This window comes from Phodopus roborovskii, unplaced genomic scaffold (assembly GCF_943737965.1).
Source record: "Phodopus roborovskii unplaced genomic scaffold, PHOROB, whole genome shotgun sequence".
Classification (NCBI taxonomy): domain Eukaryota; kingdom Metazoa; phylum Chordata; class Mammalia; order Rodentia; family Cricetidae; genus Phodopus; species Phodopus roborovskii.
The window spans coordinates 655,069-668,801 of record NW_026125052.1 but is presented as its reverse complement, the minus strand read 5'-3'; the positions used below and the strand labels follow the sequence as shown (position 1 = coordinate 668,801).

Here is a 13,733-nt window from a genome sequence, read left to right as displayed (position 1 = left end):
GAAGTAATTTTTAACTTGGGAAATCTCCAAAAGATCTCCTTTTTCCCATTTCCCTTCTGCAAACGTAAATGCAGAGTGTGCTTCCATCCCAACAGCTAAGGACAGGGTGAGAGCTACACAGTCATTCAATAAATTCATGTGCTTTCAATGGCTCCTGCCCTGTTCTGCCCTCAAAGGAGGGGTTCATTCTCTTATGTGATCCCAGTTCTTAAACGATGGGAGGGGAGGGAAGCAAATGCAGGAACAAGACAAAGAAACAAGCAACATGGGGCCCTGGACACCAGGATGCCAAGAGAACCACGTACAGGCAGCACAAAGTTGAAAAATTATGGCTGACACACCACCTTTAGGTACCTCTGGATCCCTCTGAGGAGGATCTCCCCAGGTCACAAAGATGGTTCTGAGACACAATGACTGCCCGAGTGGTCACCGTGAGGAGGGAAACATCCAAACCCTCAGATATTTGGTGACAGTGAAGCTGAAAAATGTCTAAACCCTCTGTTTTACACCCTGCCTTCCCACAGCCAGCAAGGGCCCCCGTCTGATGGGGCAAGGTTGGCTACAGAACAAGAGCTTGCTTGAGCGAGATGGACCTGATCCACCCCCATCTTCAGGTATGTGTTAAACAACCTACTTCTCTTTCAAAGCTGGAAAGCTCAAAGATGCTAGGTCAGTGGCCCTCTCTGGGCCCTCTGCATTTTTACAGGACTTGTCTACCATATGAAAGGACTTCTTCGGAACCCCATCAAAACCTTGTTCCATCCTCACCAACCCCAAGGACTTCCTAGAGAATACACAGGGATAGGAATGAACAGGAAACAAGCTTATAAGCCACAGTTATGAGAGGTCTTGCTTTTTAGATTTACAAGCATGTCTATATCCCTTATCACTGAATAACGCTAACAATTCATTTTATAGACAAGGAAATCCAATCCCAGAAAGGTTAGTAATGTGAACTGGCTGCATAACTAAATTGTGCCTGAGTAAATTGTGACATGGATTCAGAGCCATTAGGAAAATATCTCTTGTAGGATAAATGTACGATAGACATTGTAGAGGAGAAAGAGCCAAAGAACTAAAATTGAATCCACAAGTGTGCTGAGAACAACTGTGCATATCTGTGATCCCAGCCATGAGGCAAAGGCTGCAAGTTCAAGGCCAGCTCCAGAGTGATGCCCTATCTCAGCCACCCTACTCTGAAAAGCTTCTAGGGCCTGGGGGGAATGTCTTACATGGGCCATTTTGTGCCTATTCCTGCCATGTTGATTTGCTTTTCATATTCCTCCCTGCTCCCAGGTTTACTGACCAAGAGTGGAACTTACTCTGTGCAATGGCCATGACTCCAGACAAGGGGGTCATGATGAGGTTCTGAGATTGCTGGGGATTGTGGTGGGAGAGGCTGTGGATATTCGTCAAGGTGCTGACGGGGGGAAGTCCTCCTCCTGAGACAGTAATTTGCTGGAAAGGAGAGAGAAGAGCCGTGTGAGTGGGGTTAAACCATGAAGGGCGGGTCCAGAATGCTACAACTTAGTAACTTGTCCATTCACATAACAACAAAAGTTCCACAGTGGGGTGGACTCCAGACCGGGAGGGGAAAGTAGTGGTAGTCAGGACTCTGTCCTCACTGCTGATTGTATCTGTCCATTCTTGGAGTTGCCAGCTTGCTTCAGAAGTTCTTCTGTTTGTGTGTTACATGACTGTCACTTGCTCACTCTTCAGGTGCCCTCCATCCTGATATCCTGCCTTTTATGTTATCGATGTTAGAGATAGGCGACTGCTAAAAATAAAACTGAAGCAATTCCCTAGGACTCCCCAGTGAGGATAGACTAGGAACCAGGAAGGGGTACAGAGTACACCCCGAGCCCTCACTGCATCAGCTCACTGCATCCCAAGAGTTCTGACACACCCATTTCCCAGATGAAAAACTGAGACCAAGAGTAGATATGCATCCTGTCTGAGATCCTGAAGCTAGGAAATGTACCCCTGTTCTTCAAGTCAAGGTCAGTCTGACCTAGGATCCAGTTTTTAACCTATTTTATAGGAAAATCATCTGCTTTTCCCCACATTAATTAATTACTAAGAGTGGGGAGGGGGTTAAGATTTTTCTCCCCCCCCCAAATCTTCACCATACTTTAAAATTGTTCCCCTCCTTCCTCCTCTTTCTCCATCTTTAGTCAAAATGCTGATACTACTAATGACAGCCAAGCTAGTCTCCATTGTCTTTCACCATCTCATTTTAATGGCAGATTCATAGATGAAAGTGACCAGTTTTTGCATATGTATTTGCACATGACTGCTATATTTAATTCTTTTATTTGTCCCTATTGATATCTTTTCCTGTTTTTCCTCTTTCTAGGTGTATCATTATATAACAAGCATCAAATCCTGCCAGGGGCTTGCTTGTTCTTGCTTTGACAAATGTGTCTATAGGCCTACTGACTGGAACTTTCTCAGCAGTACTAAATAAAAACCACTGTAAAAATGTGTTGTTTTAATTCAAATATTAATCAAAAAATACTTCTAATGTCCTGTTACTAGTTACAATCACACATAAAAGTCAGTTTTATACACATAATTTTTCATAATACTTTACTGTTCACAGTTTTGAAAATAATTTCTAACTTTTGGTTTTTCAAGATGATGTTTTCCTGGGTAGCCCTGGTTGTCCTCCAACTCACAGAGCTGACTGCCTTTACCTCTTGAGTGCTGGGATTAAAGGTATGAACCACCATCACTTGGTTCTAATTTTTTCTTAGGAAAAAACCATCTCTCCCCTAAGCAGACACAGGAATTGTTGAGAGCACTAGGAACCTGAAGCGGTTCCATCACACACCCAGCTCCCTTATTAACAACTTTCTGTTCCCTAGAGTCCATCAGATTCTCCGTCTCACACTAGCACCTAGAAAGATGATAGCTCCCACCCTGTCCTTCTGGTCAACCCCATGCTTTCAAGGTTAACTTGAAAAAAGGAGGAAGGGAGGGTGGGTGGGATCTTGAATAGGTTTGTTTGTGTTTTTAAAATGAACATCAAGAAATGAGTTAGAGGTCACATGACCAATAAGGAATTTTGACCACATCAAACAAGAGAGAACCAGCCTGTTTGCTGGACTTGTTTTTCAAAGTGTCAGAGTCATTAAAAAGAAAAAAAAAAATCTGTGACCTGCCCTCAGACCAAATCCTGCCCCAACACTTCAGTTTGATGGTGCCACAGAAATGTGGGTGTCAGTGATAAAAAATGATTATGTATAGCTTTTCTATTTGTAAGCTACTTTCCCAGAAGTCCTCCATCCATAATGACACAAACAGGGCAAGCTTTATGTTCCTGGGTTACATATTAAGAAACTGACCCTTAGAAGAGACACAGATGAATTGTATGTCACTGGACAGTAAGCAAGGGAGCCCAAGTTCAAGTTAAATTTTGCCAGATTTTCAATGTCATCCACTTACTGTTCTTGGCAACCTTGGTCAAGTGATTTCCCACTTTAAGAAGTAGCCATTACTTTCTACTTGCTTCCAGAATGGATGAAAGCCAGAGAGTTGCCAAAGATAGCATGATGGCCCTTAACACAACCATTTTCAGAGTCTGGACTATATAATATCTTTGATATGGTAATTTATTTATGTACCTATAACTTGTGAGGTTAGGGCTATTACCCTATCTTGCAGAGAAAGAATGTAAAATTTAGAGAGTTTAAGAAATGTCTCTAAAGTTTCCCCTCCCCCCCAAAGAAAGAAAGGTTTCAGTTGGTAGCACCATAGCTGAATGCAGGTGATCTGCCTCCAAGGTCTGATTTAATACTGCCAAAGTATTGCATGAGTTGGAAAAAAAAATCAGCAAACATGAATTACAGCCTAATTAGCTATGCTATTTTGGCATGGGGTGGGACATTACTCCCAAACAGAGCTATAAGCAATCTTCACACCAACTCTATCACACAATATTAATCCTCCAATTTAGTAATTGAAGATACTGAAGCTATGCAATTCTTTGACTCTATTGTTGGTACATGTCAGAGCCAACCAAGACTGCCCATTTGGATTCCTTGTCCATGTTCCTGTAATTCTCTCTCTCTCTCTCTCTCTCTCCCTCTCTCTCTCTCTCTCTCCCTCCCTCTCTCTCTCTCTCTCTCTCTCTCTCTCTGTGTGTGTGTGTGTGTGTGCACGCGCCCGCGCGTGTGTGTGGTGCCCCTTGGTGTAACTTCAAGCACACACTCCACAGCATAATGTGTGTGTTCAGGTGACAGACAACTCCAGATGTTGGTTTGCCTTCTACCTTGTTTGAGACAGGCTCTCCTCATGCTTGCCATCCTAATGCCAGGCTAACTAGATTAGTTGACCTGCACGCTTTCAGGGACTCTCTTGTCCCCTCATCCATCTGCCTCTTGTCCTACTGTGTCCAGTTTTATGGGGGTCCTGGGGATCCATACCCAGGTCCTTATGCTTATGCAGCAAGTGTGTTACCCTCTAAGCCATCTCTCCAGCCCCATCATATTCTTTTTAAGCCATATTCCATTCTCGTGTTGGTGGAACACAGACAGGGATGCACTCGTTATACATTAACAGAGAATAATAGACTCCTGAATTTGGGCACCTGGCAATAATGACGTAATGTCGGAACCAAGGTGTTGGAGAAAAGTGAGTCCCTGCAAACACACTTCCAGATACTTGTTAACATCGAGGTGTGCGGTCTTGGTCAATCATCAATCTGATAGCACGTTGCCCAGTGAGAGCAATGCTGGGAAAAGCACAAGAGCGTGTCTACAGGCTGTATATGGAGCAGTCTGGACCTGAGCAACGTAGCTTGTGGCTTAAAGAAGTGCAAGGGAGCCCAAAGACAGACTCCAGGGACCTTCAAGCAGTAAGAAATAAAGACTTGGAATTGTATTTTATTTTACTTTTTCAGTGCTTGGGGTCTCATTCTTCTAGGCAAAGCACCTCTACCGCTGAGATATTCCCAACCCAGAACCTGGGATTTATGATTATAATTGTGATTATCATCATCATCATCCGTGTGTGAATGTTTTGCCTATATGAATGTCCATTAATCACATGAGTGCTTAGTGCCCATGGAGGCTAGAAGATGGTGTCAAATCCCATAGAACTGGGGTTATAGACAGTTGTGAGCCATCGTGTGGCTGCTAGGAATTAAACTCTGGTACTCTGAAAGAACAAGGAACAGGTGGTTTTCTTACCCAGGAATCACCTCTCCAGCCCCACCTAGGAGTTCTTAGTCTACCGAGAAATAAAGACCTCTTCTACAAAACACTTCTTCCAGGGAAGCCTGTGTAATGCTTTAACCCTAACTTGTTTGTGTTTTTACATGACTGTTAAGCGATCATAAAGATCGGGGTCTGGAGAGATGGCTCAGGGGTTAAGAGCACTGGCTACTCTTCCGGGAGACCTGGGTTTGATTCCCAGCAACCACATGGCGGCTCACACCTATCTGTAACTCAAGTCCCAGGGGGTACAACACACACGGTACACAGACACATGTATAGGCAGAATACCCATTCACATAAAGTAAAATTAAAAGTTAAAAAACACTAAAGGAAACAAGAAACCATAAAGACATATATGCCTCTTGCAAGGTAGTGGGCACAATTGTTGGCAGGGAGGAAGGGTCTCTCTTAGGGGGTAGGGAAGAACACAAGAGAGCTGAGAAATCTTTCCACTAGATTGCCCCATTATTTGTTTACAAAGACTCCCACTAGAGGCCAGCTCAGGTCTCCTGAAACTGGAGTTGTCCAGACCAGCCCACCCCATTCCCCAAGACCTACATGTTGTTTTTCTTCCACAGAACTGGAGTCTTGGTCAGCTGTGACTCACTGCTCCTGTGTTGCCTACACAGCACACACACACCAAGGACTAAAATGGCAAGTGCTCCCTGCCATCCCCCAGCCCCCACTGGCCACCAGTGGGGGATGGGGAGCAGACACCTTTCGGGAATATGTGCAGCTCCACCTTCAACGTGGAAGTCAGGAACCCTAGCTCCTCCCTCCCATGAAACAGAGCATGACCCAGAGAATAAAGTTTTCCATTTCCTATTCTCACGGTTGGTGTCGTAATACTCCCGTGTCTCCAAAGCCCTCTCCTGTGTCCTTGTATTGCCAAACACATGAACTGGAGAATGGGTCTAGTATGGTGGTGGCGGGGCATAAAGGGGGGTTCAGAGAGGGTAGGGGGTGACAGGAATCAAAATACACTATATACATGTATGAAGTTGTCAAACAACAAATTCAATAAAATAAAAAAAAAATTTTTTTTTAAAGAAGAATTAGAACCTTGGAAATTCAAGTCAGACTTACTGAGCAGGAGGATAGGGTTCATCCTGGTGTGGGGCTGTGGTTAGAGGTAGAGAAAACATCAGTGAAAATGGACTTGATGCTGAATTAACAGCACTGCCATTCATGAAACATTTACGATGTTGAGTGTTTTCCTACGCGGTAGCACACATCCTCCACAACGTTATTGCTGTTACCCCCATTTTATAGATGAGGAAAAGAGAACCAAAGCAGTTCTGTAATTTGCCCAGGGCTGCACCACTGTGAAGTGCCAGAGCTGAGATTTGAGAGCAGGTCTGGGGTCATTGTTTCTCACTCCAGGTGCTACTCCACTGCACCTGTCAGTATGAGCTTCGTCTCCGTTCAGGAAACTCCTCCCGTCAGCCACTACCACCTGATACTGTCCTCCTCAGCACCAAAGGAGTTGGGAAAGGAGTCTGGGGGCTTGCTTCAAAGTGAGGTGCTCTCTGGGTTTAAAAAAAAATCTGGTTTTGGAGGCCTTGGAGGGAAGGATGAATGAACATTTTATCAACCCACATGTCATTGGCAGCCCCAAAACAAACAGTGTCCCACCCGGCTCGCTCCTTTATGAGGCATTCAATCAATAAAATGAGAGCAGAGCTCTGTCAGATTTATTGGCTGGGTTCAAACTGAACACCTCTTCTACCCGCCAAAGGCCGGGTCACCAGTCTACCTTTCCGTTCTTGCTCTGGACAGGCCCCATTTTCCCCTGTTGGGCTACAATGGTTCATTGTTTGAGGCAGGCCTTGTGAGAAGTTGTATTTGTTTTGCCTCTTATCTTATCGGCTCCAGAGCTACAATGGCCCAGGTGTACTCACCATTTTACCATCAGGTGAGAGGACACTGTGGCCTGGGTCCAGGCTGCCTGGGGAGACTTGCTGTAAAACCAATTGGCTGGTTACCATGGCACTGTTGCCATGGTGACTGATTGTTGAAGAGGAAGTGACCTCATTGTTTCCCTGCTGGCTGTAGCGCACTCCTGAAAAACAACATGAACCCAATAGGAAACATTAGTGTCACCAGGGCCCCTGGACACTGACTCAGTGCCTCTTGTTTTCAATGGTGGGTGGCAAGAAAACAAAATGGCTTTCTCCTCCCGACAAATCACAAGAACTCCCAGCTATTTTCCTCTAGGGTGAGGAAAATTTAACTGTAGAATATAAGATCTCTGAAAGTAGGATGGTTTGTCTTTTTTGTTGTGAGCCTAAGCCTGTAATGGCCGAGCCATCTCTCCAGCCCAGGCTAGGACACTTTGATCTACTTTGTTTTGCTCTTTGTTATATTGCCAGTATTTTATCACTTGATGGTCATTCAGTCAACTTCTGTTGGAGGACGGAAGGTTGGAAAGCAGGAGAAAGAGAGCTGAACCTTCTGGAGGCCTAAGACTCTCTGAAGGCAGAGGCAGATTCCCAATCAATACAAGAAAGTTTTCTAGCAAGAAGGGAACGCAGGGAGGCTTTAAGGTGTATAAACAGACAATGTAGGTTCAAATCCTGTCTGGCTCTGCACCTCTTACCTCCTCTCATGAAATAGAGAGGACACTTCCTCTCCGGGACTGTTTGAAGATTGGAGAAACCTCTCTCCAGCTCCCAGCATGATGCCAAACATTCTGGGACTGAAGATGCTAAGCAGGTAGTAGGTAGTGAGCTGGTAGTAGGATAGATAGATCTCAGGACATGGATGAAAAGAATCTTGAATTCTAGGGACTCCTAAGGTCAGGCTCTAAGCACGGATGGAATGTTCTATTAGCAAGCAGCATGTAGCGGCTCCTGCCTTGGCAGACTGATTGACATATCGTCCAGGAAGCAACTTGGCAGGAGGCCTGGCTGCTGCTCTTCTGACCCTTCCTTCTGAAGCATCTGGACTTCACTCCTATTTCATCTGCATGTTTTGATTCTCTGATCAGCTATTTACCTCCCCAAGATGCCCTGCTCCCAAGAGAGCAGCGATAACGATGGGAGTCAGGCCTGTGCTCACCTCCCAGCCTGTCCCCATCATTGATTTGGTCTCAAGTCAAACAGTCCCTGGACTTAGCCTATTTAATTTGGCTGAAGGAAAAGGGCCAGCCCTCTGATGATCGAATATGGGTCACAGGGAGGCTTCTCCCCTACCACAGGCCACGCGATTATTATTTAAAAATAATTAACTACAGATATCTACAGGAAGCAAACGTCTTCACAAAGGGGCATGGTAAGAGCCCAGAGCCTCTCAGTAGAGGCTGGGCAGCACAGCCCAAGGTGGCTGCAGCTCATAGGCTTTAACTTGCCTGAAAGAACTTTGTTGTGTTGTAGCAACTGTGCTAAGCACAGATGGGTCTCCTGATTTCCCCTTTAAGATCTCTGGCTGGGAGATGGAGGATCCCTGTTTTGATTACAGGTTTACCATCTCTCTACAGAGTGAGCTCCAGCTTCCTTATCTAGAGGCTGGAAGATGGCATGCTATGGGGAGGGAACTGTCAGAGCAGTATGGAGGGAGTTGGACAGGAGGCTTGTCATCTCTGGGTCCATCTGTATCCTTCCCCCTCTGATGATCTTCTCAAAGATGTGACAGCCACTGGAGTTATCCTCCATGGGAAGGGGCAGGGATGAACAGATATCAAGCAATTGTCCACAGGCCACATACCGGAAATAGATGGGTCTTACTAGAGAGCGAAAATAACAAATGAGGAATGCAAAGTGTAGAGGCTCTAGAGCTAGGTGACCTGGGCTTAAGTCCTGATTCCACAATGCCATAGCCATGTCACCTGGGGAGGTTATGCACTTTCCCTGGGCTTCAGTGCCCATACTGTTAACAGTGTCCTCCCCTCAGATCCCTGACAAAGAGTACAATAAATTAATAGATGTGCAAGTCCTCAGGTCATGCTGGGCATATGACTGTTGCACCAAGTATCCCTCCCCCCAAACACACACTTTCAGCTGTCTTTATCCACAACTTTACTGAGCACCTATTAACCACTTAAAGTTCTGGGAAACTTCATTAAGAAGTAGGTGATCTTTTCTTTAGGCAGCATCGCTATTTCTGACATGGATGGAGACAGATGACAAAGCCTCTGGGTTAACCTTGAGTTACTGAAGATACCAGGTTAAGTGTCACAGAAGACCCATAGGAGAAATGGCTATGGCAGGTCAAGGTCACATGCCCTCCACTCACTACTTGGCTCAAGTCACTAATTGGTCATGTCACCATTGTGGACCTTATGATACCAAGAGCCAAGGTATCTTAATACAATCTAGAGTCTTCCCCAGGGTCCTGGAAGCCACTGTTCCCTGGGCATCATGGACCGTGGGTTATTGCTGAATTCCTAACAACCTACGAAACAGACAGATCACCTGGTTTTGACTCAGCAAGGCTAGCTAGAAGTGTCAAAAGCAGAGTGAATATATGTGGTTCTTCACACAGCTGTACTCTGGAATGTTTTTCATATTCATGTACTCGTGTAAGTGGAGGCCAGAGGACAACCTTGAGTAACCTTGAGTATTTGTCCTCAGGTACCCCTCTAGTATTATCTTTTTTTTTTTTTTTTTTTTTAAGACTGTGCCTCACTAGTCTAGATCACATCAGATGTGCTGTGATAGCCAGCCAGCAAGCCCCAGGAATCTGCAAGTCTCTGCTTCCCCAGCATTGGGGTTACAAACCTGTATCTCCATGCTCAGCTTTTTGCATGGGGTCAGGTGAGGTAACTGGGGATCAAACTCAGTTCTCCATGCTTGCATGGCAATTACTTCATGGACCAAGTTACCTCTCTAGCATCTCTACTCAGAAACTTCTGATGACCTCTTGCTGCTTTCTGAAGGAGCCCAGATACCTGTGACTGGCATAATGGGGTCCTTGCATCTGCACTCTGAATTATTATCTGAAATGTATCTGAAATACATTATCCCTCACCACACTCTATAAGGTCACCTCAGATCTCTGCCACTGCCTCTGTGCCTTGCCTAAGTACCCTCTGTTCGGACAGTTCTATTTCCTGTAGTGTCTCAGGGGAGAGGTTCATCCTTCACCCTATTATGTAATGGTCCCATCCTCTGTGTTTCCAAGGTTCTAAAGCATCGGTTCTCAACCTTCCTAGTGTTGTGACCCTTTAATACAGTTCCTCATGTTGTGGTGTCCTCAACCATAAAATCATTTTCATTGCTACTCCATAACTATAATTTTGCTACTGTTATGAATCGTAATATAAATATCTCATTTGCAAGATATCTGATATATGATCCCTGTAAAAGGGTCATTCAGTCCCCAAAGGGTCCATGACCCAAAACTGATGCTCTAGACATTCGACATCAGGAACTGGCCTCTCTGTACTCCTGTGTGTTTACTTTTCTCTCCCTCTCAAAGGAAGAGATGTGGTACTCATTGTGGCTTCCTCAGGCACCTGGCATTGTGCCTATTTACAGGACGAAGAAAGGAGATCTCAGCTGCATGAGGATCCATGCCCTGGATCAAAGAACAAGCAGAAAGAGAAAGTAGGGGCAGTTCTGTATTGATGGTGTTCCAGATCTATTGCTGGGGCATCACTGGAAAGTCACACAAATTTCACAGTTGAGAAGCACCAGATGAATTCAGAAATTTGCACAAAGCTGAATGTGGCCACTTGGAATATAATAAACAGCCCCGTGTGTGCACACACACCCCATGAACATCGGTCAATCAAGTGCTGGCCACATCCATGCCCATTGGGAACCATAGTTTCCCCTGACCACAGACAATCCTATGTCCACCACTTCATGATAATGACCTGCTACCCTCCTGACAGCTGCTTCCTTCAGCAAACTTCAGGACCCTTTCAAGCTCAAAGGCCATATTTGTTGTTGAACAGTACTTGTTCTCCTTTAAACCTAATAGTCATAAAACTGCAAACGTTTCAGTGAAGGTTTACCATTTCAAAACTGATGGTGTCACTGATGGTGCAATTCCCCCCCCCCACCAACCCTGTAATGGTTCTTGGGCAACCTAGCTCCTTGTTGTATTCTTAGATGCCTGTGTTGGTGTATACAGGACCAGCTGGGCCTTGTGTATTCAGAGACAGTCATGACTGCCTTACAGGAGACTCCAGAGAAGATCTGTTCAGGGATCCCACCTATAGCTTGTAGATCCCTGGCTATGTAGCCCACCTCTCTAAGAGCTTCAAAAAATAGCAAAGATTTCCATTCTGGAAATGAACACAGCCTCAGTCTCTAAACATTTAGAACTCTGTTTGTCTGTTTCCCCTTTAGCTCTATTATGATTTTGGGATCGATCAACTTTTTAAGCCTTGGTCTTTTTTAAGTTTTTTTTTCTCCTGTAAAATGGTGATAAGCAGATCAATACAATAATGTAAGAGAAGCCCTGGGCTTTGCTGGGAGACAAAATGAGCGGAAGAGCAATGCCAACCAGGAAATCATGTCTGGAATTCCTCTTGTATTAGGAGAGAGAGGAGAGTGGGGACTTGTGGGTAATATGGGCTCAGCTTGTTCCTCATATGGCCTTTGGCATTGAAGTCTGGGGGCTCCCTTTTCTGGGATCTATACGCTGTACCCAACACCTGGTGGGATGTCTTCACCCTTGACATTTCATTTTGAAGCCAGCTCCTATTCGTGATAATGCAGGAATGTTCCTGCAGTTGGTGGACCTATGCCAACTCGAGTGAGCGCCCCAGCCACCAACAGAGTAAACATTACTCAACTGGCCAGGGCTCTGTCACACACATTCTTCCTCTGTGTTCCTAACCTCATGCAGAGCACAGCCTAAACCCATTGGCTCTGAAAACTAGATATTTGAACTGGGGTAGGAGGGAGCATGGGAAGGAGAGAAAGTTCTTCCAAAATGAAGCCATTATGTCCATAAATCATATGCAGACAGAACTGTGTTTCCTATGAAGCCCCAGCTTTGTACTGGGAAGGGAGAGAGGAAGGTGTAAGCTAGTCTTAGTGGTCCAGCCCTGTGCCCTCCCGCCCCCACCTAAGGACCATTCACTTTTCTTGAGGACAGAGGCAAAGAGATAGGCGGTCTGGCTAATTCCTCAGCTACTCATTTGTCATTAAAAGAATGTGAACAATTCCTTGGCTTGAACTTGGGGAGTCCAGAGACCAAAGCTTCCAAATGAATTAGCACTGCTCCCTCAGTTTCTCCATGCACAGCACAGGACTTCTGCCACTCTGAGCACTATTTCTCCCTAAGGACAAAGGCCTGGGTTTGCACAGAGTTTAGGAGATTGAAATTCTGAAAACCCAAGAAGAGGAAACTGATGGAAAAAGGAATGCAGTGTAAACATGAGGGTGGTCTCAGTTCTAGATCCTAAGGGCCTTAGGTAGGAGCCCCATTCGTGGCTTGAGAAACACAGACAGGCCTGCGAGGATGGCAAACATTCTTGACTCAAGGGCTAAAATGTTGAGCGACACTTCAGGGAAGCCCACAAACGGATTTTCTTATAAAAAAGAATCAAAGTGAATGCAAACATCAGGAAAAGGAAGGAAGAAGAGAAAGCAGCTAAGAATGTGTGCACAGTGCCTTCAGACACAAGCTAAAGGCAAGGAGGGAAGAGGGACGGACACCCCATGCCCTTCCTTCCACGGGGTTGGCCTTAGTAGGTACGTCCTCATGCCCTTGCCAGAGAGCCAGTGTCTACAAGCAAACATCAGGTGCTTTGCAAGATCACTTCAGATTGGAGTCCAAGGCCACAGCCAGAAGAGCCTGTCTGGCACTGGAGAACTCCCGCGGGCCTCACCCAGGACAATGCTTTATACTGGGCTCCTCAGTGGCCACAGATGCCCGTGTGACACAGTGGACAGCAGAAGCTCTGAAGTGGTCACCTAGCTGGTATCACATTCTGAAGCTGACACCCTTTCTTCTTCTTTATAATCCTCAAATGGATTCCTGATCTGTTAAGCCATTTTATCACCACCCACAGATAGTTTGAAACAATCGTATGGGCTTGCAGTCTTGTTTCTTCTTGGCTGTATCCCTAACGAGAATATATGTACCCTGAGGGCAGGTTATCATCCAGTCTGTCCATGTCACCCATCTGTCTTCTCCGCCCCCCTTTTCCTCAGCAACTTTTATTCGGTGCCTGGCCTGTGCCAAGTACCCAAGGATTTGCAGAGTAAGTCAATGTGAAAGAATGACCTGACAGAGGGTTCCATGAGAAGTCACTGTAGTGTATATGTGTCTTCTAAGTCTCCTTAGTGAGGAGAGATTTATTTTTTTAAAGAATGGAACAGAAAAGGGAAGAAGAAATTAAAACAATCAAAATGGAGGAAAGAGATTACTGAGAGATCTGAAGCAATTTCAGGTCGGAAGGCATCAGAGGACGGTATAGATGGGATGCAGCACCAACCTTCTGCACCAGAGACTTCACCATTTACGTTGTGCTCTATGTTGTGCTGAGATGGATGGTGTATGTGTGCACGCTGGGGTGAGAAGGGGGTGTCGTTCTCTAGTCTTGCAGCCCAAGCA

At 45.4% G+C, this 13,733-nt stretch overlaps 1 protein-coding gene across 3 annotated transcripts in view; it reads right to left on the bottom strand.

Moving 5' to 3' along the window:
* Positions 1–13,733, bottom strand: part of Hnf1b (HNF1 homeobox B) — a 52,410-nt gene that overhangs the window by 14,568 nt on the left and 24,109 nt on the right. For 2 of the 3 annotated variants that reach the window (XM_051181522.1, XM_051181613.1), the window contains exons 5-6: positions 7,121–7,281; positions 1,323–1,458 (exon numbers count right to left, since the gene is read on the bottom strand). In XM_051181522.1, coding sequence (XP_051037479.1) covers positions 1,323–1,458; positions 7,121–7,281 — 297 coding nt within the window. The remainder of the gene's footprint in view (positions 1–1,322; positions 1,459–7,120; positions 7,282–13,733) is intronic. The other variant, XM_051181586.1, reaches the window with a different exon arrangement.